The sequence below is a fragment of the Beta vulgaris genome, chromosome 4 (genome assembly GCF_026745355.1).
Source record: "Beta vulgaris subsp. vulgaris cultivar EL10 chromosome 4, EL10.2, whole genome shotgun sequence".
NCBI lineage: Eukaryota > Viridiplantae > Streptophyta > Magnoliopsida > Caryophyllales > Amaranthaceae > Beta > Beta vulgaris.
In genome coordinates, this window is record NC_079205.1 from 25,171,138 (window position 1) to 25,198,272 (window position 27,135).

General features: G+C 37.1%; 1 protein-coding gene across 3 annotated transcripts in view; it reads right to left on the minus strand.

Moving 5' to 3' along the window:
* LOC104907662 (protein RST1) overlaps window positions 1–27,135 on the minus strand; it is a 47,023-nt gene that overhangs the window by 9,531 nt on the left and 10,357 nt on the right. For all 3 annotated transcript variants that reach the window (XM_010696622.4, XM_048642974.2, XM_048642976.2), the window contains 18 exons: window positions 26,466–26,739; window positions 25,363–25,613; window positions 20,902–21,076; window positions 20,627–20,814; window positions 20,343–20,443; window positions 19,706–19,781; window positions 18,323–18,454; window positions 18,117–18,198; window positions 16,413–16,485; window positions 15,341–15,509; window positions 15,089–15,219; window positions 14,916–15,007; window positions 9,375–9,463; window positions 9,068–9,283; window positions 8,871–8,948; window positions 6,253–6,435; window positions 2,141–3,040; window positions 1,766–2,041 (listed from right to left, as the gene is read on the minus strand). In XM_010696622.4, coding sequence (XP_010694924.1) covers window positions 1,766–2,041; window positions 2,141–3,040; window positions 6,253–6,435; window positions 8,871–8,948; window positions 9,068–9,283; window positions 9,375–9,463; window positions 14,916–15,007; window positions 15,089–15,219; window positions 15,341–15,509; window positions 16,413–16,485; window positions 18,117–18,198; window positions 18,323–18,454; window positions 19,706–19,781; window positions 20,343–20,443; window positions 20,627–20,814; window positions 20,902–21,076; window positions 25,363–25,613; window positions 26,466–26,739 — 3,486 coding nt within the window. The remainder of the gene's footprint in view (window positions 1–1,765; window positions 2,042–2,140; window positions 3,041–6,252; window positions 6,436–8,870; window positions 8,949–9,067; window positions 9,284–9,374; window positions 9,464–14,915; window positions 15,008–15,088; window positions 15,220–15,340; window positions 15,510–16,412; window positions 16,486–18,116; window positions 18,199–18,322; window positions 18,455–19,705; window positions 19,782–20,342; window positions 20,444–20,626; window positions 20,815–20,901; window positions 21,077–25,362; window positions 25,614–26,465; window positions 26,740–27,135) is intronic.

Here is a 27,135-nt window from a genome sequence, read left to right on the forward strand (position 1 = left end):
AGGACAAGTTTTTCCTACAAGGGGAGTATGATGCATGGATAAGTAGTATATTGGTGATGAGTCCTAGTTCTGTTAGGACACCTATGTAGTTTCCTAGTTCTGTTAGGAGACTATGCATTTTAATTGCTTTATAACTCTATATTTTAGGTGTTTGAATGATGAAGGAATCCTATTATATTTAGGAGTCTGATTCCTTTGTCGTTGAGTATTATTAGGAGTCTTTTTGGTTTATCCTTTAATTTAGGTGTGTGATTTGGTGATTGATAGGCGTGTAGGCTTAATCTTTATCTTATTTTGATTTCTGCTTTACCTTCATTAGTGCATTAGAGTTAGGACTCTTGTGCTTATATATATTTCGACTATTATGATTAATAAAGTAGAGAATGTTTTGTGAGTTTAACCTATTCCTTGTGGAATTAACGTTTTAGGAGAGAATCCAAAGCTTTAGCAGTGAATACAACCCTAGTTATTATCGAACCTTGGTTAGGGATTTGATACTTCCATATCCTTGTTACTTAGTTTCTTTAATAATCAAGTATCAAACGTGTGACTAAGACTTAAAGAACTCAAACATAGTCCTTAAATAGTGATCAAGAATTGCTTTCTTGGTTCAAGATTCATCCAAGATTCATTCTTTTAATCAAGAACTCAAAGATAGCCTTCAAATTCACATCATTAGCTCTATAAATAGAAGAGATTAGTGATAGGAAAGGGTATAGAGAAAATTATTAACAGTTCAATTTAGTTGTTAGCTTTGGGAGTGTGTCCAAGTCACTCAAATACTTTGCAATCTATCTTTATATTGTGTAGTTTCCATTTCCATCAATCAAATATCAGTTTTTACTTTTTAGTTCTTAATCTTCTTCTCTAATCTGCCATAGCAATGTCAGTTCATTACACTTTTCTTAGAATCCTTTACTACTTCATCACTGAAGAAGTATTACTCAATTCCAAACTCCAAAATACAATATAAAGAAAATATACAAAAAGCGCATGCGTGGATTGAGGGTCATGCATTAAGGGGGTAATGGAGATAAAATGAAGATGAATTTGGGTGGTAGTAGAAGAGATGATGTACATAATGTATTTACCCTCAAATTTAGGGTAACGCATCACCTTACCCCCTTAAAACATTACCCCCAAAATGAGGGTAAAAATATTACATAATTCTATCTACCACCACCTTCATCCACCTTTTTTTTATATTACCCCCCTTAAAACACTACCGCCATTTAAGCAAGCCCATAGAATCATAATTCACATCCAAAGGTCATATTTATTCTATATTTTACTGAATTCTAGTGTATTGGTCCTTTTTAACGAAAATGTCACTCAGTTGAAATTTTCAATTGTTTTGCAGTAGCTTAAATTTCAAGATTCTTATTCAACAAAAAAGAAAAAAACAAGCCTCAATAGTAACTTAAGCTAGATAATCCTTCTAATTAGTTTTGATTGGAATTAGCAACACCCGCTGAAATTGGTCATATTGGCATCCAATTTGACATTTGGGATTAATTTAGCCAATCAACTATACTTGAGATTATTCAAATATAATATCCTAAACAAGTTGATGCAAGGTGTTCCAAACACCAATAAACTAGAGCTAACTTTAAAAAATGTGCTTCAAGATCACCCAAAAGTTATACATTTTATTTGTCCTTTATACGTTTCTCTTCTTTATGTGAGATTTTTAGAGAAACATTTCATTTAATTCAAAACGGATGAAGTATTAGGAAATTATGCAAAACTATGTGAAAAGACCTACCTTGGAATAGTCTAAATTCATCAGCCATGATGAGAGCTTTAATATAGTTGCATCCTTTGAAAAGCTTTGACCACTAGGCATAGAGCTTGCTGTTTCAACATTGTCACCTTTTGACCAGCGATGATAGTAAAGAAATGCAATTGCCCATGATCCATATGCTTGCAGTTGTTCGTTAGAAGAATCTTGTGCAACAAGAAATATATCCTGTATTATTATCAATAGATCTTCTGCAAATTGAGAGCTTGACAGTAGAGGGGCATTGATATGAGAGGATTCCTGATATAATAGGGTAATTATATATCAATAACCAGAAACTTAAATTAACAAAATTTGTTTGAGAATGAAATCCTTGTTTCTTTATTTTATCAAGCATACCTTGTTCTCACAATAATTGACTGGAACATATTTAGGAGAATATTGATAAAATGTACTCCCAGTATCAGCACCCATTGCATTTATCACTCCAAGGAAAGCACCAAGATGCACAAGGTGAGGATATGTATCAGAGTATATTTGTTTAAATAAGCCAAGCATGTTTTTAATTCGCTGAACATCTAATGAGACTAATCCTTCATCCAAAATACAAGCCAGCAGAGACCCTGTGCCAACACATGACGCCACCAGGAGATTGTGATGGAAGATATTAGATGTTCTCTTCAATTGGAGTTTGGAAATAAGATCTACATAGCAAAAGAGAATATCGTTTAACTCATTATCATGCATCATTTCCATTCTCCGACAACAAGAAGCAACACTTGGAAGCACCAGACACGCCCCAGTAGAGAGCATCATATTTGAACTTTGACAGCCTTCAGAAGTAGATTCTGAAAGTAGAGAGTCTGCTTCTGCTATCCAGGATCTGAGTAGAAGTTTTATATTGCACATAACATCATATGATCCTGCTCTGGAAAGTGCAGTAACAGACATACCCAAACCCAGGACAAGTCCAGTAACACCCCATATATCATCCCCCACATCCTCATCTCTGTTGAGCATTAATGCAGAATTCATTTTAGTATAATCATCCTCTACACCAGGAACCTTATAATCAGACAGGCTTACTAAAACATCAGAAGAAATTTTAGTAAGTTGCCATATTGTCAAAGATAAAGTCCTGACAATCTTTCCCAAAAATACTTTCTCCTGCAGAATAAAGCTACCCTGATCCAATGCATTGTCAGCATCCATGACCCTTGAAAGAAGATCCTGACACGAATATCCCAAGCCAATACCACATGCCCCTTGAACAAGAATATTTCTGCTGTTACATACCACCTAGCAGAAAAGAGTATGCCTGACAGTATGAGTCATCATACTGAGGTTGATATATCACTAAATTAACACTTTAACATCCAACATATCCATTTGTAACAACCATTTGTAATAATGTTACTGTGCAGCAGTGACACAGATATTACTTGTGGCAATTGGCAATTCCATGTAGCATAACCCTAATACCATAAATGACAGAAAACAAGAGAAAGCAAGACGAAAGAAGTTTAATATGTGAGCCGTAGGTGGAGAAAGAATAATGTTTCAATATATTTCATTTACTTATTTTGTCAAACATGTGTTGCCACACCTGTAGGCCCTTCTGAGAGAGTACAAATCTTCTTACGGCTCTCATTTTTCAACTTCAAAAATTGTGTTTCAGTATTCAATTCAATCAAGTTCTTTTCTGGGCTTAAGAAGCAGACAGATTCAAGCATGTGTTGCCACACCTGTAGGCCCTTCTGAGAGAGTACAAATCTTCTTAAGGCTCTCGTTTTTCAACTTCAAAATATTGTGTTTCAGTATTCAATTCAATCAAGTTCTTTTCTAGGCTTAAGAAGCAGACAGATTCAAGCTTAAGGATATAAATGTGCAAAATATGCATAATATGAGTGTCAAAATATTCAATTCAATTCAAATATGCATAATAAAGCTTAAGAAAGCATAATATGCTTAAGTGTCAAAATATGCAAACCAAACAAAGTTCTTTTGTTGTAAATACTGACTGACACATATTCTTAGAAATAAGAATGCAATACACGCTTTTGCAGTAGCTTTTAGTTTTGACTTAGTCAAAACATTGATAAGAAAAATAGGAGTGTTTGGTTACGCAGTTGTATGAGTAGCTATTAGTGGTAAAATAACTGTTTTAGTAGTTGTCAAAATTAAAATTTGTAGCTTTTGGGGCAGTGTATAGTGGTGTATAACTTTTATACTTCCTCCGTTTCAAAATAGATGTGACATTGTCTATTTATGGGTGTTTCAAAATAGATGATACATTGTTTTTTTTTTTCCTTATTTAGTAACTTTTGCCTTACAATTTTACCATTTTACCCTTACTAACTTGTGTTATGTACATTAATCTACTTCTAATAATCTGATTAATCCTAACCTAAAACTAACGATTCCCACCATTTTTTATGACCCACCCACCCCTTTCTCATAGCCACCACCCATCTCTCTCTCTCCTCAACTCACACCACCCCTTTCTCATAGCCACCACCCATCTCTCTCTCTCCTCAACTCAACCCACCCCTCTCTCTTAGCCACCACCTTCTCTCTCTCTCTGAGACCACCACCGTCACTACTAACCCGACACTACACCAACTCGACACCAGATTCGACCCAACGCCACCACTACCACCTCGATACCACCACCCCACCTAATGCGACCTAATACCACCTCGGCACCACCACGCCACCAGAAGCAACCGAACACAACCAGAGCATGTATTTTCCGCCATTTCTGTCCACCATTTTCGCATGTATTCAACCAGAGCATTGTTTTCTTCGCACACTGCTCTCTGCTCACTCACCATTTAGATTTATTAGGATGAGAGAGAAAATTGAGTGGAATTTCAGAAAGATGATGTATTTTTTCTGGGTTTTGATCAGAAATTTTGATGGAATTTTAGGGTTTTTTGTGGATTTTGATTTGGGAATTTTTCGATAGTGGTGGTGGTTGTTTTTGAGTTTTTCGGGTGGTGGTGGTTGTTTTTGAGTGGTGGTGGTTGTTTTTGAGTTTTTCGGTAGTGGTGGTGGTGACCGGTGGTGGAGGTGTTGTGGTGGATGGCCGGTGGGCGAGTTTGGGGGAGGGTGGTTTTCCGGTGGGCAGGTAGGGAGGGTGGTTTCCGGTGGGCAGGTTTGGGGGAGAGGTTTCTCCCTCCTTTTCACATGGGACCACTAGAATTAATTATACTACCTAAACATACTTATGAAATTTTGCCTAGGAGTCCGTTTTAATCACAATGTCCCATCTATTTTGAAACGGAGGAAGTATTAAAAAGTTTTGACGAGTTATTTGTAAACAGCTACTTTGACAACTTCTTATACCAAACATCAATAGTTTATACCACTACTTTGACACCTACAGCTAACAACTATGAATCAACCACTAAAAGCTACTAGCCCAGCTAACAACTACTCTCCCAGCTAAAAGCTACCACCACAACTACCATTGCCGAACACAACCTAAGTTACAACAGCTATAACCAGAGAATCAACAGAATGGAGCTCTACAGTGGTGGCAGCAGTACTTAGAGGAAATTTTGGAACGATTTCAAACTACATCAAACATTGCATCAACCTAGATCCATTCAAAGTCACCCGAGCATAGATAATATCACGGAAAATTCTGCAGCTAATGTTCAAATAACAACAGATAGTTAGATGAGATAATAATTTCAAATGATTTTGAAGTTTGGATCTTGTAACAAGTAAAACAGGAATTTCAGAAGATAAAGGCTTTAACAACTTATTTCAGTCAATATGATGTTTAATGATAGGCCTTTAGATGGAAGATCTAACAGAAGCAGCAGCAAGAACATAAGATGAGCACTGAAGCTAGTCACAACTTACTATTTGGGTAGTTCTGAACATATAATGATGTGGCACCTCATTTTGATGAGCTTAATATAACAAAAGAGGGCTAATTATAGCTACTTAATCAAGGCCACACTTACTAATTTATGGATACTTCAAGCTGAAATGCAAGCAATGGAGGGACGATGAGCACAAGGAAAGGCTAATTGTACCACCACTGGAAGTTCTTTTATCCTATTGATTATAAAATAGCCATACTATATATTGAGTTTCCTATCTATGTAATGTAGGAAATATTACTGAGGGTGTTGACAGGGTAGGCAGGCAGCTGAACATTTTGTAGAATCTTTTTGTGATTTTCCGATAGCAAGTCCAACATTTCTTTGTCTCATTCATTCAGAGGCAATCATCCGGAATTCAGATTCGTTCTTATTTGACATGCACAATGAGATAGATTATAAAATTCTTGATGTAACTTATAAGATAAATAGCAGGAGCTGATTCAAAGTTCATTAAAAGGTTAGCTTCAAAGTTTTAGTCTGTCTACAGCATGACTACAACGAACAAGGCAATGCACTAAGCATAAGAAAAGTCAACATCAAAGCACGGTGTTTCAAATAAGAAGCTGAAAATGAGAGGGGGGGGGTGAATACGTGATTGCATGAAAAATATACCTCAAGAAGCCCATTCACACATTGCACTTTCTGTAGACGATCTGTTGAATGTAGGCAAGCTGAGATCACACCAACAGCAATTGCAGCTGACCACTGGCGATGCTCATGTTCATACTGGAAAAGCCAGTTCAACAGGAACTTCGAAGCCGTGACTTTGACAGGATGAACTGACGCTGGCAAAATCTAATATGTTTCCAAATGGTAAGTACGGTAGAGTACAGTAGTGATAATCAATATTTATCCTTATCTTTATCAGTGATGAACTTTAGCCACTTAAATAATTAATTGTCAAGAAGCAAATTGGGATAACCCCAAAATAACGGGAAAATATGCACTATGCTTATCATACATAGAGCATGTAATGTAGAATTTACATGCTTGCTTAAGAAATTGGAAAGATTGTGAACCTCTCATTATTTAATTAATTAATTTGACAACCTAGATCATTTATTATTGGGTCCGTAAGGTAGAACTAATAAATGTCATGGAACTTTGCACTTTTACCAGTCTCTATACCTTTATTGTGGATAGAGGTAGTATAAAGGCCAGCTTTAAAAATATCTTTCAATCAGCTGACCTCTTTTTATAGATAAGACTATATGAGGGTCTTACAACCATGTTCCATAACAATGAACACCGGTGGCGGTTCTGGGCCTGTGCGGTTTGGCAACCGCACAGGGCCCTCAAATGGTGTTTTTAAGTTTTTACTACAAATATATTAGCCGAAAAATAATGTGGAGCATTTGGTAGATTACGGGCTTTTAAAGACAGGTGGTATAATGTTCGAATCTTGATGCATTAGTTTTGTATGAAAAATACCTAATTCTAATCCTTGACAACTGGACACAGTCACATAACTATTCTCCAACTCTTTTTCTCCTTCAATGGCACTTTACGAGATATTCAATGCTTTGTCTCCTACTCTCCTTCATAAAATGAATTCCACAACTATTTATATTCGCATTTCCTTAAGTTCTCCAGATTCATCTTCCCTTATTCCAAATTCCAAAACCCAAATTGTTACTTCTATTCCCAAACTTCAGGTTTTGTTTCGGACGCACAAGAAATTTCTATATTTATTTACATTGAAAGTGTGATTAATGATATTGTTTCAAAACAAACAAGGGAATAACTCTTTTAAAGTGATTTCTTTTTTTTTTCTTTTAGATTTATTGTGTAATTTACAATATTTTCATATAATTTACTGAATTTTTTGGTTAAATGATTTGTGTCTTCTTTTAAATACAAGTCAAGGGCCCAAGTTTGAGAATTTGAGCTAGGCACCGATAATGGTAGCCTTGAACACAACATATTTTTGAAATACGAATGGTAGAGCATGTTTTTCCCGACGGAATTCGTTGAAAGAATTCAATGATGCAATATACAATTGGAAGCAAGATATCCTCTCTACAACAATCAAGAGCAGGAACATGAAGCTTATGTTGCTCCACTTAGCTTTTAAAACTTTGGAAAGCAGAGAGACAAAGAGAGAGAGAGAGAGAGAGAGAGAGAGCGAGAACGAGAGAAATATATATATATATATTCAAATCCATCCGATACAAGCAAAGAGTCACTCGGCAATTCAACAGGCGAGTGGCCAATCAGCTTGGCGATTGGGTAGTTCGGAAAGTGGAAGCCACCGAACTCTCACACTTAAAAGGAAAATTGGGCGCCAAGTGGGACGGCCCATACAAAGTGATAGAGATGATCAAACCCGGCACATTCCGACTGGATTTACCCGAAGGGGTACCTTTCCGTTCCTGGAACGCATATAACCTCAAGAAATTCTATGTGTAATATTTGCCACTTGCAATACGGGCATAGGTAGGCACACTAACAACAAAATATAGCCCTTCGGCATATATATATATATATATATATATATATAGAGAGAGAGAGAGAGAAAGAAAGGGGGGGGGGAGGGAGAGATCAATAGAGACACCGAGAGCGCTACAGTGAGAGAGGGAGGGAGAGGTACAATGAGTGAGAGAGAGAGAGAGAGAATGCTTCAGGTATTCCAAGTACAACTTCCTAAAAATAAGGCTTGCATCTAACAAGTTGTAGCAAAGGACTATTAAGACCTTAAGATTTGTCTTGGAGTCCCTTAACAACCAGAAACAAGAGCGGGAGGGGGAGAGATCGATACAAAGAGAGAGATATCGATTGAGAGGGAGAGATCGATACACAAAGAGAAAGATAGCTATAGTGAGAAAGGGAAAGAGAGCTACAGCCACAAAGGGAGCTACAGTCACTCAAAGTGAGAGAGGGAGAGAGAGAAAGATCTGGTACAATGTCCGAGAGAGAGCGCTTCAGTTATTGCAAGTACGTCTTCCTAAAATAAGGCTTGCATCTCACTTGAAGCAAAGGACTATTCAAACCTTAGGATTTGTCTTAGAGACCCTCAACAACCAAGAAACAACTTACCAAATCACCAAAAGAAAATATAAAGTAAAACATAATCAATCGTAACACAATCTTGATAATGTGAGGTTGATCTTTTGCAACCACAAGATTAATGTTTTATATGTTTATCAATTTCAAGTAAGATTTATCTTTCACAAGAGAATATCAAAAAGAACATCCGTCTAGTTCATGTTGTTATCAAGGTGTCAACTTACCATACAAAATGCTCCCATGGCAAGGGCGATATTTTCAGCCACCCTTGGGATAGAATCTTCAGCAGCCTTTATCATACTCTGAAAGCAAGGCAGAGTACCATAACCAAGTGCAAAAGCTTTCCCGGGGGTGGGGGGGGGGGGGGGGGTGGTGGTGGTTGATAATGGTACTAAACTAAAATAAAGAAGCAAAGCCACACCTTCATAATATTATTGGCGGCTTTTGATGTTTTATCCAATGAAGTAGATGAAGCTTTTACATCAAGGACTAATATATACTTATCCATCCAATTTTGCATAAAGGTTTTCCATGAATGCAACGAGAGAAGAGCAATGAAAATACTCCTTGACAGATATATAGATGCAGCAACGTCCTTCAGCATGTTGTAATATTCAGCAAATACATTATCGGCAATCTATATGCACAAAGGTTTACTAAGAATATGAGTAACCATCAGATAAGATTACAATACAATACATTACAATACGTAAGATTAATGAGCTTACTTTTGGTTTTCCCTGATTAGTATTTTTCTGATTGAACTGAAGGTGAAAGAGAGCTGTACCAGGCATCATTCTAACAGTGCAACTTTTAGCTGAGACAGATGATTCAAATTACACAAAAAATTCCAATCCAGAAAACATATGTATTGAATAAGGAGCCAAGAAGAACTGTATTATGGTTTAAGAACACTGTTTACATATTGCAGCAGCTGTTTTCCTATTAGATTTTGCGCTTAACTTGGATCATGTTGCCAAGCAACATGCTCATCTCTACGAAAATAAATACAAAAGCCGGAATAACATTATATTAGATAACAGGTAGAGGAACAAAGAATTGAAAATCAACAGGGCTTTCATAAGAAATAATAAGTAAGAATGGCTTCCAATCTCATTTTGATATGCAGCATCCATTCCATACTTTTACCTGAGCCTAGGTGGTCATCGCCAACCGCCAGGGAAAGGTGTCCACATCCCGTTGGTGAGGCAAATCTCTTTCTCTTTATATTTACTTTATTTCTGTTTTAAGAGCACCACCACAAGAAAATTTTCAAAGGCTTTGTCCTATTGGAAGGGACCAGCTCCATACTGAGGTTATATGTCCTGTGACTCCTGTCATCTCACAAATATCCTCATTCCTCTTCCTTCATATGCTTCCATCAATTGTTATATGCTTCAGCTATCCCAATTTGTTCATATCCTTTTTAATTCCCTCCAAACACATTACTTTGGCCTCCCTCGACTTCCTCAAAAATCCCCAAGCCAATGTGGTTTCCCCTTATCTTACCTCATTTTGAATTTTATCCCTTAGGGTGCTCCCGCACATCTGGGATGAAGACCAAGTGATGCACTAGTTAAGAGGCTTAAAAAGTGGCAAAATCATGAGATATTAAGGGGTCGGAAAAGACCTAAGAAAACGTAAATGAGGATACTGAGAGTAATCTAAGTCTACTTGGAACTCAAAAAAGTACGGCGTCGGGGTGGAGGAAGGGAATCTATGTTGATGACATGATTTGACTTTATATTTGTTTATTTTAATACCTTTTACTTTACTACTTGTGTTTGACAAACAAGTCTCCTTAACACAATTTTGTTTATTCTTCTTTTGAGGTTTTCTCAAATTTCTTCAATTCTTGTATTTTCTCTATACACCCTCATACAGAAACATCTAAAGTTAAATTCGTATATCCTCGTATTTTGGTTATCTCTAGACAACTCGTAGGACTTTTGGTTCTTTATGTTTTCCTTTGTCTTACTCCTCTCACTTCCACTTCCTCAATTTTCTTTGTTTACACTCTTTTTCCTTTATTTCACTTTTTGCATTTGTGGAAGAGTACTTTTATATTGATTAATATTAGCCGACCACAAATCAGTTGTAGGACTAAGGCTTTGTTGTTGGTTGTTATTGAAGGGTGTCTTCACACAACTATCACTCTCATATCCGCTTACTAAGATTCTTCCTATTTAAACCCATTACACAGTAATGCGTGCATTGTGTGAGCACAATGAGAACTCTGCTCCCACTTACAAAATAGAACATTTACGAATACGAATTAGAACATTATACTGTTGAAGTGGAACATTACAAAAATTCACTTACGAAAACGAACATTTTATTGTTAGAAATGGAACATTACAGGCATTCCTTTACGAAAAAGAACATTTTTTGCCGTTGAAGTGGAATATAACCATAATCCAATAACGAAAATGAACGTATTATTGATGAAGTGGAACATTACTAGAATTCAATTACTTAAATAGAACATATGCTTATCAAATATAGAACATATTTCCAGGGAAATGGAACATATTTTTTGGTGGAAAATAAGTTTTAAACATTTTTTAAAATAGAACATTTGCTTATCGAAAATAGAACAATTTTCACGAAAACTAGAACATAATTTTCTACCGAAAGATAAGCTTAAAACGAACATTTGTTGAATAGAACATTTTGTTATTGAAAATAGAACATTTTTTACGAAAAATCAAACATATTTTTTTTTATGAAAAATATGCTTAAAATGAACATTTGTTGAAATAGAACATTTACTCATAGGAAATGAACAGATTTACTAGGTGCATGGAGTGCACCGTGCTTCTCGAAGCACAATAGAATTTTCAATTACAGAGTACCTCACTTAAGAAAGATCATAAAGCCCTTTTATTTACAAAATAGGGGAAGAAAGAAGAGAAAAAATCGTGACTCGACATTTATTAACGACAGGTTAAAGTGGGGACTGGGAAGGGTACCATAGTGATGCAACATGAAAGTAAGTGTGAGAAAAAGAATTAAAGAAACAGAAATTCATCAAACTTCGTATACACTTATACAGATTAATTTGAAGAACATAATTTTATTTATTTTTTGATATTGGAAGTTCTACATGCTTGTTGTCATATCCTGCCGTAAGGTGTTAAATTTTTCACAGCAAAACATACAGAAAAATCAAAGAGAAATACAAAGCATGAGGGAAGAATAAAAAACTTGACTATAAAAGATGATGAAGCATGGAGTAAAAACTCAATCTTTCCATTACGTGACGCACGTCTTGTAACCTATTTTGAACTTCACATTCTGCAAAATGTCATTACATAACTCCCCAATGTCCGTTATGTAACGTTCACTTGCCGCATTAGAACACTTTTTTTCAATTACATCCGTTATACTTCCTCCGTATCAAATTAAATGCAACAATTTGGTTGACACGGACTCCTAGGCAAAATTTCTTAAGGGTTAATTAACAAAAGTGAGGGCAAGTGTTTAGTGTACTTAATCACCACCAAATACCACCACCACATACTACCGCCACCACCACCGAGGCACCACACACCACTGAAACGCCACTATCACCACCACCATCAAACCACTTCCTGCTGCCCCCGAAACTCAGATCCACCGAAACACCAAACGCCACCACCAAATCGAAGAGAGAGAAAGAGATCTGAAGGAGAGAGAACGAAGGAAGATGGAGGTGAGAGAACGACGAGAAAGGAGGTTTTTGATGGATTTCGGCCGGTGGTGGAGGTTTTCGGTGGATTCAAGGTGTATTTCGGTTGGTCGTGGTGGATTTCGGCTGGTGGTCGAGGTTTTAGGTGGCTTTTGACTGGATTTCGGCTGGTGATGAGATCGAAGGTGGTGGTTGAAGGTGATGATGATATTGGTCGTGGACGCCGGCAAGATTGGTGATGTCGGTTGGTGATGAGATCGAAGGTGGTGGTGGCTGCTGATGAGATCGAAGGTGATGGTGGTGGTGGGTGGAGGAGATCGAAGGTCGAAGGTGATGATGATGATGGTGGTGGTGGTGGTGGTGGTGGTGGAGGAGAGAGATGATAGGAGGATGGAGATGGGAGCATGAGGAGAGCTAAATGGTGATGGGTGGTAGAGTGAAGGTGGTAATGAAGGGAGGGAGGGGTTATATTTAGGTTGATTAATTGTGATTATGTGTGTAATTAATTTGATTTGGGTAGTATAATATGTGTTTTAGTTTTTTAATAAGGACATTTGGTAATTTCAGGGGTAAAAATCATACCAAAAATGGAAAGAAAGAAATCGTTGCATTTAATTTGAAACAGCAATTTTTAGAAATTGTTGCATTTAATTTGATACGGAGGAAGTATGTCAAAATTCGCAAAAAGAAGAGAAAAGGAAACATACATTGCGACTAGAAAAGATAATGTGCACACACCAAAAAAGGGAGCTTTCAAGTTGTGTCATGTCTACGTGTTAGCGTTTTTTATGTGGAAAGAATACTTGTTGAACTTGAAGAATTGCTAAGTCAAGGTTAAAATTTTGTTAATGTGGTTCTTTTTCAAAGTTCGCGCCACATTAACCACTATCCTTTCCATTCATCTATTACAAACCGCTTCCTCATCATCACAACACCTAGAACGCGACAACATCTACATCCGTGATTTTCTTCCCTTAGATGAGGAGAAAGAATGAGGCATGAAGAGAGAGAGGAGAGGTAGAGGAGAGTCACATATAAGAGACGGGAATTGAGTGAAGCTGAAGGAGGTGACGACAACCGACAAATCTGGTGCTACGCAATCGATGGCTTTCTGGCACAGTCACAATCGATGACTCTGACCACCATTACTACCTAGTTTCCATATACGATTTTTTTTTTAACAAATTGGGAACTCGATTTGATCTTTAGAATTTAAAGACAATTCATGGAATTAAATTGGGATTTTGATTGTATTTAAATAAAAAACTTAGGTAACATCCAATAAGAAGCCTATAGTAAGTCTGCGCTTTAAGGCATTATCTTGGAAACAATTCATTTGCAACAATAAGGGTAGCCCTAAGGCTTTATTCTTTACATGGGTTGCCCTCCATGGAAGGCTGCCTACAAAAATATAGGTTGTGTGATTGGGGCGTGTTGAGTAATAATACTTAAGTGATCTGTAATTCAGCTGTGGAAAAAATTGAGCATTTTTTGTTCTTTGGGTGCCCTGTCTCATAGAATCCAGTCAGTTTACTTGCAACAGATAGACAACAGATAGACCTGAGACTAGGGAAGGTGCTTTTGCTGATGAAGTGAAGAAAGTTGCTGCTAAGTGTAAAAGCAAGACTAGTCAAGCCAAAATTTATGGCATTCTGTTTGCAGAATGTATTTATCAAATCTATCTTCATAGGAATCATATTGTTTTTAAAGGGTAGTCAGGCCAGCCAAACTAGGTAGCAAAAATGTGTTTACGTATTTAGGCTCCTACTGTGATACAGGTAATACTGGTCAAAAGCAAAGAAAATTGTAGATGGAGTTTATGATGGGAAAGTACTTTGGCCAAAAAACTATTCTTGGAAGAAAATCTAGAATATGAAGCTGGAGAATTTAGAATGAGGTATAAATTGTAAGCCTTGAAGATCTTCTGTTTTCTTCTTCATTCCCTATCTGGAGGACAGCTTATCCTATAGTTCTTTTCAACCATCACTAATTTTTTTTTTTTTTTTGTTATTGCAAGAAAAATGAAGGAACTGAACATGGAAGCACTTTATAATCTAAACGTCCCGAATATCAAGGTAATGAAATGATCCTCAAAACACATGAGTATTTTATGGCTTCGATGAAGAACAAATTTACCGATCTTCTCAAAGAACTCCAACACAAAACAGAAACTTAAGTGCCACAAATGAAGCAAAAAGACTTCCAAAGGTTTAGATTCACCATCAGCGATACTATATGAAAGCTTCTTCAAAACTGTAACATATCAAAATAAGATGCATCTGCATTCCTACACTTCAGTGGCCCTAATCGAGAAAGTAAGAACTAATTAACGCCAAGCAAAATCAAGTCTGAGAATATTGAGAGTTAACCTGTAGATTATACTGCTTGTTTGCATATATGGAAGAATGAGAGGAACAACTCTTCACAAAGACAGTGTTTAGTTTGAATTAGAATAGGAGTTTCAATGAATCAACACCATATGTTTGGTTCTTTTCAAACAAATGGAATTTAAATGTTTCTATAAAAAGCATATCCATAAACATAAAAGCTCCTAGTGTCTTCAATAAATATGTCATATTCAAGCATCATTATTTGTTACCTGAAGAGAAAACGGCACGAGGAACTACATCTAAAAGCTTCTCAATTTTGTTTCTGGGGGCTCTGGTAAACTTGACCAACCTTTGCCTTGTACTTTTCACAAATAATAAAAAAATCAGTAAAGTAGTAAATGGGTTCAATAAAAAAAAATACGAAACTTAACTGATTCAAAACCTATGCTCATATGCTATAATCTTGGTCTCAAGTTCTTCAATCAGCCGGAGAACGTGAACATCAGTCTCTTGAATCAACAACTTGATAGCCTTATCTCTGAAATCTGGGATACTCCTTTCAATTTGCGATACCTGCTTAAATGAATTATCAGGACGGGATTAAGTAGATAGCAAAAGGGAGGATACCTCAAACTAAGTAACTAGAAGTGAAGGAATAACATAGAGAGCATACCATCGGAGAAGACACACTAACCTCAAAATTATTTAAAGCCTCAAGAGCAGTTACCCGGGCCTTTCTCCAAAGGGGATTAACAACAGAGCTATTAAAATTTGCAATGTCCCATAAAATCCGTAAGATGGTAATTGAGGCTTCAGCATATGATTTGGCATCCATAGCACCCCATCTCAACAATAAACATAAGCTGCACAGAGGTTAGCAAAGAACACGAAACTGAGAAATGTTTTTACAGTTCTCTCAGTTCATTGGTCCTAGGCCATCAGGGAAAACCATTCCTCACAATATAAGTTACAAGGCTCAAAAGACAAGGCACTCTCCAGTTTAACCTCTTTTTCAGACCTTCAGATACAGCTAAATGGACCATGAACCATGCGACACATGACACGGGTCAAAGGCACGTTATGAAGAACAAATCACCTAGGTCTTGGAGACAATGGAGTTTCTAACTTGTCTGTTGCTAAACAAAAGTTCTAAAGTTGTATTACATGGCTTATTGATAGCCTTGTTAGTTATTTTAGCTAGTACCTTCTGATTACTTTACTTAGGTTTTTCTTCTATTAGATTATTTTTCCAGAAATTATTTATTCTAAACTTGTATAAATATTTCTTCATCTTTCTAATTTTTTCCTCAACTTTTTAGAACTTTTCAGAACTTCATCTCAACTTTCAGAAACTTTTCTTAATATTTTTAAACACTCCAGAACATTTTTAATTAATCTGAACTTTTGAAACTTCTATATTTTTCTCAGCTTTTCTGCATTAGGGCTTAAATTCACACTAAATGGAAGTTAGTTTTGATTTCACCCTCAAATTAACAAACATTTAAGCAACATCCCTAAACAAACTTTCCCGGTCCCTTCGTTTATAAACATCCTGCTGAAATTTACATACAAACTTGTTTCTCCTTTCATCAAATGTCCAATTACTTCCTAATCTTCATAAAGAGGTAATGTAAAGTGGAAACATAAGGCAGTGTAAATTGATTTAGTTAGCTTGTGGCATCAGACAAAAAAAAAGCACCAAAAGTTGAGAATACTTGCATAACAAAGTTAAAAATAAAACCGACATTCAAGCAGAGCAAGCTTACCTATGAGCAATTATGGGATCCGTGGAATAATCCGCTCCATATTTTTCAATGACATCCCATGCTGTATAAAAATCTATGGGGCATGTACCAATTTAATTCACAATCAGAAGCTTCGATCGAGATGGATAGATTAAATATAAAAAAAATCATATAATATTGTAACCACCTTCGCGAATAGAAGAACTTAAAGGTCAGACATAAGACAATGCGCTGAGAATACTTTGACATTTCACATAATAGCATTGAGAATGTTCCTTGCAATTTGCAATTATTAGCCTTTGTGCATTTATCTTGTTTTACACTTCCACAAAGTTAGAAACAAGATCCTATTTTGGAGACCGTTCAAGTACATTAATTTTAGATAAGTGCCAACCTAATTTTGACAGACTCTTGTTGAGGACTAGTGTGCAATAAACCTGCCATACCATATGCATCGCCACACCCCTTTGAAGTTTGAACCAGACTACAACATATAATCCCATGTTGCAGATAAGGTCAAAGTGCATTGAAAAGCTTGTAGTGCACTAAATTTATCACTAGCCAGTAGCCACAACTAGGTGTTCTTGTTGACACCTAACATCATTCTGGCACTGAACACCATATACAGATGTTCCTCCACTCAATCCTTCTCTCTCCTAAAGTACGATCTACGGATAGCTTCTGGATTAGGGCTGGTCACGAACAGAACTGTTCATGAACAGTTCGGCTCATCAATTGTTCGATTCGTTTCTAAACGAGCCGAACTCAAGCCCAAAAAAAATGTTCGATTACTTAACAAGTTGAACTCGAACTATGTAGTATTTGGTTCGTTAGCTCGCAAACAGTTCGAATATAAAACAATCAGTAATAAAAATATGCTTCGATATCGTATGACCTATGAAGTATATAGTCAATACATCTGTCAATGTTCATACAGTCTAGATGATATATTAGTACTCTGCCTTTCTTAGTTCCCGAAAGTCCCAATAAGTCTGCAATTGCCATAATAAAACACTTCCCCATGCTTAAGGCTCAATTAAAAGTTCGGTTCGTTCGTTTTTTTGAGCCAAGCTCGAATACGAGCTCGAGCTTCAATAACAGCTTGCGAACTGAGCTCCAGCTCACTTTTACAGTTCGGGCCCAAACTCGAGCCTTACAAATTAAAGTGTTATCAATCCGAGCATTGATATGGTTCGGCTCGGCTCGTATCCAGCCCTATTCTGGATGTAAACTCACCTCTCCAACCCTTGTCTCAATTCCAAATGCACAACAAGTCAGCATTGACGTTTTCCATGGTGGAGTGTTAAAGTACACCTGCTAGAACAAGTTTGTCAACTTGGTTTGAGATCAAGTATTCAACTAATTTTGCATGAATCTGGTCATATATGGGTCAAAATGTCAGGTTCAGGATCCTTAATTTTGCGTGGGCACCAGACAGGTTTTCAAGTCTCCTCAATCATGCTAAAGGACCAAGACTACAAAACTTAAAGTAATTCCATTCTATATATGTTCTTATAAGAAAATTCACAAATAACAGTCAAATTAAACACACTGAGACTTGAAAGTAAAGGGCATGAAGGGAGAAGTGTCACAGGATTGGTCTAAGATAGGCCATTAAGTTTCACAAGAATCAATATATCAGAAACAAACTCATTACCCCAATTTCTGTAGCACCATGTAAGATTTGTAATCAATGTAACATTTGCTTGTGAAAACGTTGCTTACCAACTACATCAGCTTCACAAAGGTAACCAAGGCTTTGAAATCCCAGAGCTCGAATTATAGAAACGGTGCATTCAATGCATGCCTGTTAATTCAAATGTAAAAAATAGAACACTAATCTGAGGAACCGGAAACAGAGGGGGTTGTGAAAGGAGGAGGAGAGTAAGAGCAAAGAAAATTATGTAAAGAAAGCAAGAAAATATGCATACTTCTACAGACAAAATCAGCTGAACACCCCTTTCCGGATTTCTTCTGCAGATATCCCGAAGCGAAGCAGCAAGACTTATAGCAATAGTTTGGTCAAATCTGAACTCAATAAAACACTCCGGCAGCAGGAAATTCTGTAGATCATTAAGAAGAGAACAAAATTATCAAAAAGTGCCAGATCTTGAAGCACAACCTACAGCAGAAAACAGGAGAAACTTCACACGATTGTCTTGATCAATTTTCTGAACACGACTATTATCTAAAGTGCCGAGAAACACACATCAATAGATTCAAACGATTGTCTTGATCAATATTCTTAGTAGGCTCTAATTTTGGTGGATACGTCAATAGATTCAAACGATTGTCTTGATCAATATTCTCAACACGACTATTATAAGTGTCGAGAAAATTCGGGTATTTTGACTGTTTTCCCAGAAACTACATCTAAGCTTTCAAAGTGCCAAACAAAAACAATTAGAGAATAAAACTAATTCAGTTCGAGGGAGGAAGTTTTGTTGAAAAGTATGCGAGGAAAAATGAAAGAAATTCTCAACTTAAAAGGGAAATAGGGCACATTGCCCATAGACCATAAGCTTGTATATCTTTATGGGTTGACTGCAAAAAAAAAATTGTAAGCCTAGATGTTTGCAAAATTCAAACTCTGTTTGTGATGCTCTCTCTCTCTCTCTCTCACTCTCACTCTCTCTCTCTCTCTCTCTCTCTTTCTCTCTCTCTCTCTCTCTCTCTCTCTCTCTCTCTCTCTCTTTCTCTCTCTCTCTATCCTCTTCCCCTCCCCTCTCTTTGACCTCTAATTTGCGACGAAGCCAAGTTAACATGTATTTCTCTCGCAAACACTTTTAAGCGATAAGGGGGATACGTTCATTGGATCGGGTTTAAATTTAAATGGAAAACAAGAACCCCAAGTTAATTTTTGAACTTTGAACATTTCTTTTCCCAGGATGAGATTAGGTTCCCGGTTCCAAACCCTAGATCTGTAATTTCTTTTCAGCAACTTCACTGACCTTTTTCATTCCCTTTCTATCATCTCCTCCTATCGATCTGCACACCTGATTTTCAACACTTTAAGGTACTTGACTCAACACCTTATCCAGGTGTCGTGCATCATGTCAAACAGACAAGCGACACCTGAGATCCATTTACGTGCCAAAGCAATATAGAGAAAAAGTATGTTTCCTGTGGAGTCAGTCACTTGCATTGCTGACTATGCTGTTCGTTTATGCTCTACGATTTGACGAAAAGTCCGACTAAACTAGCATATGAAAGCTTAAAAACATGGACCCCTTTATACAAACTGCATACTTTTAAGTCAGAAGCTACAACAACAAGATTAAACACAAATGAGCAAAGATAGATATCACTCTTACACGCAAACTTCCAAAGATCCTGTCATTCATCTTCCAAGCATTACAAAGCAAACGAAGTGCAGTTGCATACAAGACCCTGCAGAAGTAAACCATCAGGACAGATGTGCCTTGACCTTTTTGAGGAAGCAAAGAACATAACAGCAGTATCGGCTAAGTGATAGCTGCCTAATTGTAGTGACCAAGTATACAAAGAACTGTAACATGATAATCATGCCTACGCCTATACCATCGGAGATATAACCTCACAGCAAAGGTATGAAAGACATCCAAAAGAAGCTAACATATCCAAGAAACTAGGTGGAGGAAAGATACCTGAAATGTCTGTCCTCTTTTTTGTTTAATTCTTATATGTATTACTGAAAGTGTGGGTATCTTGATAGGGCATTATATCTCGAGTAAATTATTGAGGTTCGAATTACAATAAATGGGAGGCCAACATAATTATCCCTAAAGATATTAGAACGAAGTTACTTGAGTCATCTGGATAAGTTCATTTCCCAAGGACATATAAGCATGACTATAATTATTATTTCATCTATTTTTGGTATAAATCCATGAGCACAGAGACGTTCAATAAATTTCACTTAGATTTTAGGCACAGGAAATTAATTGTCATAAAAGCAACAAATACGCTTACGGATTTGAATCTTTTTGAAGCATTGGCAGGATGGTTTGGAATATCAAAGGTAGCATCGCAGAATTTGAAGCAAGTGAAGATAGCATCCCCAAAAGATTCAACTGCAAGTGTTCAGAAAATTCCAGAAGGTCCTTGTTACTGTTGCATCTATCTCTTCTCCATCATCCATAAGTTTATAAAAAAAAAAAAATCTTTATCTGAAACTCATTGCAGGAATTTGAGAAAGAACTGAAAGATATTCTCAGCTTCTCGCCAAACCAGCTAAAATAGAGCATGACACTCACCAACAAATCATTACTGCATTTGCTGTAACACCTTACAAAATTGCAGTAATACAAAACAGCCAGCAACAGAGGAACACCAAGTGTGGGGTCCATAATATTGAGAAAAGCTAATATTTCTATAGCATAGCTTCCCAAAGATTCATGTACAACCAGACTTCCAGCAAGTGCACCCAGTAGCAAAGGTATCTCTACATGCATCAAACAACAAGAGGATATTATCATATTTGCAAAGTGGTCATGACTTGACACTCTTAAATTCAAGCCAAGCACTTTACCAGATGACATGACTTCTTGCGATGATGAGATCACGTCGCCAGACTTGTGCCTTTCTGCAATTGCCAAAGCATATTTTCCTAGCTGAGATAACCAAGATTTTGATCCACTATCCATAATAATATCATTTCCATTGGCTGAATAAATGTTAAGAAAGAAAGAACAGGGAGATAAATCCTGCAAGAAGGGGCCAAAAACAATTAGTATCAAATGCATGAAGTAATTTCAGCTAAATGGCAGATCTCATCAAAGAATGCACAAACATTAGTCTTTCCTCCAACATCATGCCCATATATATTTTTATATTGCTTCAAATAGCATCATTCAACATAATGACAAAACTCATACATTCATGGCAAGGATTCAATCATATACGGAAGAAAAAATTTCATTAACCCCAAAAAAAAGGGTGTGAAAGGACCATGGTGAACCATGTCAAGATGATAAGAGACATAAAAAAAAAAGAATAGAAAAGACACTCACCAACCCAAGTATCCTCTCACAAGCAATCCCCACTCCTACATCGTATCTCACTAAGGTACAAAGAGGTGATATGATCTAAGATATAAACTTCAAGATCTTATAGTATGAAAAGACGAACAGTGAAGACATGACCAAGCATCCGATGACCTTTCATCAAAGGGAGCTCAACTAGAGCATTCTCTAGACAGAATTTCACCAGAAATGCCAAATAGCAACCAGCGCTGTTCCTTAGGTTTAAACACAAGCTCATGAATTATATAGGTGGCCTCTCATGTGCTCCTCCCTCCAGAAAAGGGGAAATATTTTATTACTTAGGCTTTAGTGTTTTCACCTTATAAATGGTTGAGGGGTAAAATCATTTAAAAATTTATACAAAGGCCAATATGTTCAGACAAGGACCAGAAAATTTAGATTAGTGAAGATAAACGACACAAGGTTCAGATAAGGTGCCCAGGCTCCATTCACAACTATAGAAGTTCAAACAATGATTAAAACGAATTTAGATAAGGGCCAAGAAATTTAATTCAGTTCAAATCATAGTCTTCCATGTAATCCTCTACCCATGTCCCATTCAAAGATCAACATAGATGAGTTGTAACTTATAGGGGCTTGATATACTCAGGCACTTGCTGTACATATTGAGTGCTTGGTGGCTTGTAATGGGAGATATCCAGCTTTGTGACACCAAAAGTTTAAAGGCCCGCCATAAACCAAAACAAAACAAAAAAGAAACAAATCAGAAGGTCAAGTCTGACCTGCACTTCTTACTTGCTTGCCAAAATAAATTTCATTAGCATGAAGTGATTGTTCCCCAAGAAACCCACAGCCAATATCTTGCAACTTCACAAATCTGAGAACTCCTTTGTTTGTCTCGATGACCAACCCCCACTTACCTGCCACATATATTGGTCAATTGCTGGTTAAGATCATGACCATCACCAGCAACAGGAGCAGAAGGAGAATTCAATACCCAAAGAACACATAACCAACAATTACGCTTGAAAACCTTTGGGGAAATCACTTTCTTATACTATACATGATAAATTTACTATCTTAATCAAAATTCATGAGGATCCACCCCCAATTATTGGCACATGTCTATGCAATAACCTCTTTCGTGAAAGGACTTTAATTACGCTTGAAAACCTTTGGGGAAATCACTTTCTTATACTATACATGATAAATTTACTATCTTAATCAAAATTCATGAGGATCCACCCCCAATTATTGGCACATGTCTATGCAATAACCTCTTTCGTGAAAGGACTTTATCTCCTGTTCCGTGCCATTCCAATATTCTAATGCTTTATTCCACATGGAAGGGTAACATTGCCATTTGACGAGAAACTTGTGATCAAACAAAGAAGAACATAAACCTTCTTTCCCTTCCTTAATAAGTAGAATAAACATGCATGCACAAAACACCACAGGGTCAACCATACACAAAAAGGGGGTTGAAGACAAAAAAGAAACTCATACCCAAGTTAGCATGTACCACTTTATCTACAAAATATCGAAAAACAAGTACTACTGCACAGCTAATACTTGACCATTACTTCACCACAGCCTAAAAGAAGGAAATTGAACTTATCAAGCTCCACCCAAAATAAATAAATAATTAACTTAAAAACTATTGGTTACCCTCTTTCCATGTGCACCACAAAAATAAGACCATTCATGATCTCTATATTAGCCAAGCACATGATGCCTTTTGTTTTGATATCCTTCTATGTATGGGTAACGGTTGATCATCCAGGATAGAAATTCATTATCTATTGCAAAAGAATATTAAGGATGGAATCTTTTCCAAGGAGATGAACTATTGACGTCTTCATCATATCAAGTCCATCTGATTATTACCACTGCTTACTTTCATTGATTAAGGGTTGTATGGTATGGGGGTTTCAAGAGAGTTAAAGGTAATCCCAACCCTTGTTTCCCTTAGATGTTGTTTGTTAGAGCCTTAGAGGTACTTCTAGTTTCCCTTACCCCTCTTAATTCCCCCAAATACCTCTCTATATTGCTTCCCCTCAGAATTCAGATGTTGTTTGTTAGAGGTATTTCTGATTTTCCTTCCCCTCTTAATTCCCCCACATACCTCTCTATATTGATTCCCCAAACCACCCCCCCCCCCCCCCCCCCCCCCTCCGGTTTCCCAAACCCACAAACTCCTCTAAGGCTCTAACCCATAGCCATCCTTAACCACCATTCATAACCACCATCCAAACCCTAAATACACCAAGACCAACCACCATAAACACCGAACACCCGTCACCACCCCCCTTCCAGCAGCCACCTTATACCGAACACCTACTTCCAGCAGTCACCTTCATAATCCAACACCCGCACCAGCAACAAGTACCACCTCCAGCAGCCACCTCCATAACCCAACATTCCTAACACCACCAACCACTTTCCCCTTTACTGCTAAAACCAACCACATACCTCTTATTTTCTATACCTATACTGGAAGGAGGTAGAAGAAGCAGTCTAACAAGAGCATTAAAGTAAATGCAAATCCCAGCTTTGAGCCTCGTGGAATTGGAACTGTGACAGAAAGTGGTTAAGCCCAAAGAATAATCTGCCAAATAGTACAAAGACGATCGTGGATTTGGAGAGAGGATGGACGACTAAGAGACAAAGAGAGTGGTACTAAACTTTGTAATCAATAGGAGATGGGTAACGATTAGCAAAGCATTGAGAGAAGTATCGAGTAGTATCTAGTGGGATGGTGGCAGTGAATCTAGACCTCTTGAAAGTCTGCAGTTGTATTTGAGATTTCTCTAGTCATGAATACAATCTATCCTTAGTTCCTCATAATCTATTGTGCTATCTTAAAAGTCCCTAGCATTTCCACTGCCCAAAACATGACCAGAGCACCATCACTCAAAAACCACAGTACTGCCTAATCCTGAACCACTATGACTTAGCATCCACCGCAACCCCACCACAACCTGAGTAGAGCAAACTGCAACCACCACAAATTACCTCCAAGAATACAGCCACCATATGAAAAAGAGGGAGGATAGAGAAAGAAAGATGGAATGAAATAAGACAAACCAAAATCCAACAAATATGTGTTGTTTTTAACTGTCTAATTAAACCCTACAAACTCCAGAGAGTTATGACAGTCAAATATTGACCATAAGAATCTATGTAAGTGGCTCCCTGGTGGAACAATAATGGTAATGTTGTGATAGGTGGTTTTGTAACAGTGGTGGAAGAGTTTGATAGGTTGCAGTCTCAGGTCTATTTGAGTAAGGAGCGTGGCATGGTAGAGCTCAGGATTTGAATAGTTGTGAATTTTGTTGGAAGGGGGAAACGGAGCTAGGAGAGATGAGGTTTTGGGGCTTTTCATTCCTATCCCTACCAAAACACAAAAGAAATATGAGAGTTTTAGATTCTTTTGCTTTCATTTTCCGCATTTGATTCCTTCCCCTTTTCCTTGTATAAACAAATAGGTCCCTCGGTGAAAAGCAGGCTTTGGCAAAGAGAAGTTCTATGATACTGTCATTGTATGCCTTGCTCTATTGCACTCGTACCTTTCTATTGAATCCATAAGTTTACCAAAACATTCCACTTGATTATTCTAGCTAAAGATATAAGATAGCTTACCACCTTTCGTCCCTCATACCCCTACCCAACCCCAAAACACAAGGAAAGAGTTCTTAGTTTAAGTGATATCCTATATATATACCTGGAAGTTTCATTCTCCTGCTCATCTTTCCTCTCTTCACTTCTACTTAGGCACCCCTTAAGATCTCACGTAAAAATGATAAGCGCCATCAACGAATAAAACATGAACCATAATGGTGATAGGAATACATTGTGTAGCTATAACAAAACGAATTTGAGCAAAAAAATGCCAGCATGTTTGATAGCATTATCAATGATATTGCAACCAGGACAATACTTAAATGAGTCAAACCAAACATCAACCTAGGAACTCAGTCAAAAAACGAGAAGAGGCAGAAAACTACCTGAAGACATAAATGCTTCCAAAGCCTAAGGATGATACTTTCAGGCTTACTAACAAGCAAAGATCCCCTATGAACAGATTTGTCATCCCCCGATGGCGTCGAATGACTTACAATAAGCTTTTCCAACATCAAAAGAAATTGAGATGCTGCTTGTTTTACAGATTTTGAAGGAGACGACATCAAGCTGATGATAGGAAAAAGGAACAGAGACACTTCACTTGGATCACATGCAACTCCAGCCACAGCATACTCTGCAAATAGGAATCGCCATTATGAACTAAATAACTGATAGAGATGGCACTTAGTTAGAGCGAGATATAACAGGGAAACAGAAAGCCATACAATGAATATTTAGAAGGGCAAGAAGTTGAAATTTTCACATTCACATATACAAATTTAAAGTATTGAAGGACGGCAACTGTTTCATTTCTTGTGGGGGATACCGAATCTCACTTTACGAAAAATAAAGTAACAACAATGTAACAATCTACAACTTTTGTCGAACTCCTTGCATTGTACTCAACTGGACAAGTCACTCCACTCAACAACGATCAAATATGATAATATGCAAAACAAGACAGTGAGAGAGAGAGAGAGAGAGTGGATATTATTTAGTAGTCAGAGCATACCCCCTTCTCGATTTTAAGAGATGAAGAGCAGTAGGAAGAAAATCTTATTTAGTAAAAGATAATAAACATTAGAAAGCTTGTCTTGGACAAAAGCACAAAAGTAAGTAAAATAATCAACACAAAAACACCAGTTTACACAAGTTTACTTTTCATTCTTGAGAGGAATTTACAAAAGATTACTTATATCAAAATCTGCTTGTATGTCGGCGAAAATCTCAATACAAGATGGAAGCTTGTTGTTATTGAAAAGGGTGACATATATTGTTAAGGTTGAGGTAGATGTAGATCCTTGTTCAAAAAAAGAATATGTATTTCACAAACATAGACACAAAAAATAGAAACAAATCAGAAATTTAAGTCACAACTGGTACTATGCAAAAACAAACAAGGAAACAAAGCCTTTCACCAAAAATTAGTAAGCACAATGATTCAATCTACTAGCTCGTGAGATGGCTAATGATATCATGTTCTCACCATCTTGAATTCTCCACCTCAGACACAATGCTAGAAGGTCAAGGACATATAACTTTTCATCTTCAAGTTCCAAATGAGTGAGAAGAACAATGAGGGATAACATAGGAGAGGAAAGTTGAGGGACATAGCAGAGTTCAAACTCTTTCTGGGTACTCAGAAGTCTCCTTGATAATTCAAGGACAGGCTTGCTCTCGATACTACGCTTTTCAAACTCCAGGCATAATGTGAGAAGAGCATCCACCAGTTTGACCCCAACCAATTGAACTTCAGTAACCTATCACATACAACTTCAATATCAGAATACCATATAAGATATAATGCTTCTTTCTCCTAAATTAATTACAACTCTTACTCTTCTGAAAGAGATCTGTTTAAAGTCAACAGATGATAGTTAGAAGACAAGGACTCTCCTGTAAGACCATAAAAGAGATATGACGATGCAAGATATGCAGCAATTCTTCTGCTCTCTCCCCAACCCCCAAAACCTACTCCCTCATGGCACCACTGTTCATCAAACCCCTTGCTTATGCTATAAGGCACTGAACTTTGGTGATCAGAAATGAAAAGAAACTGTAAGTGATTTCTCTGCTCCCTGTTCTCTACAATAAAAAAGGCAAAGAAAATGTATGCTGGCACGAGTCTTCTTTTACCATGATCTGACCTATTCTTT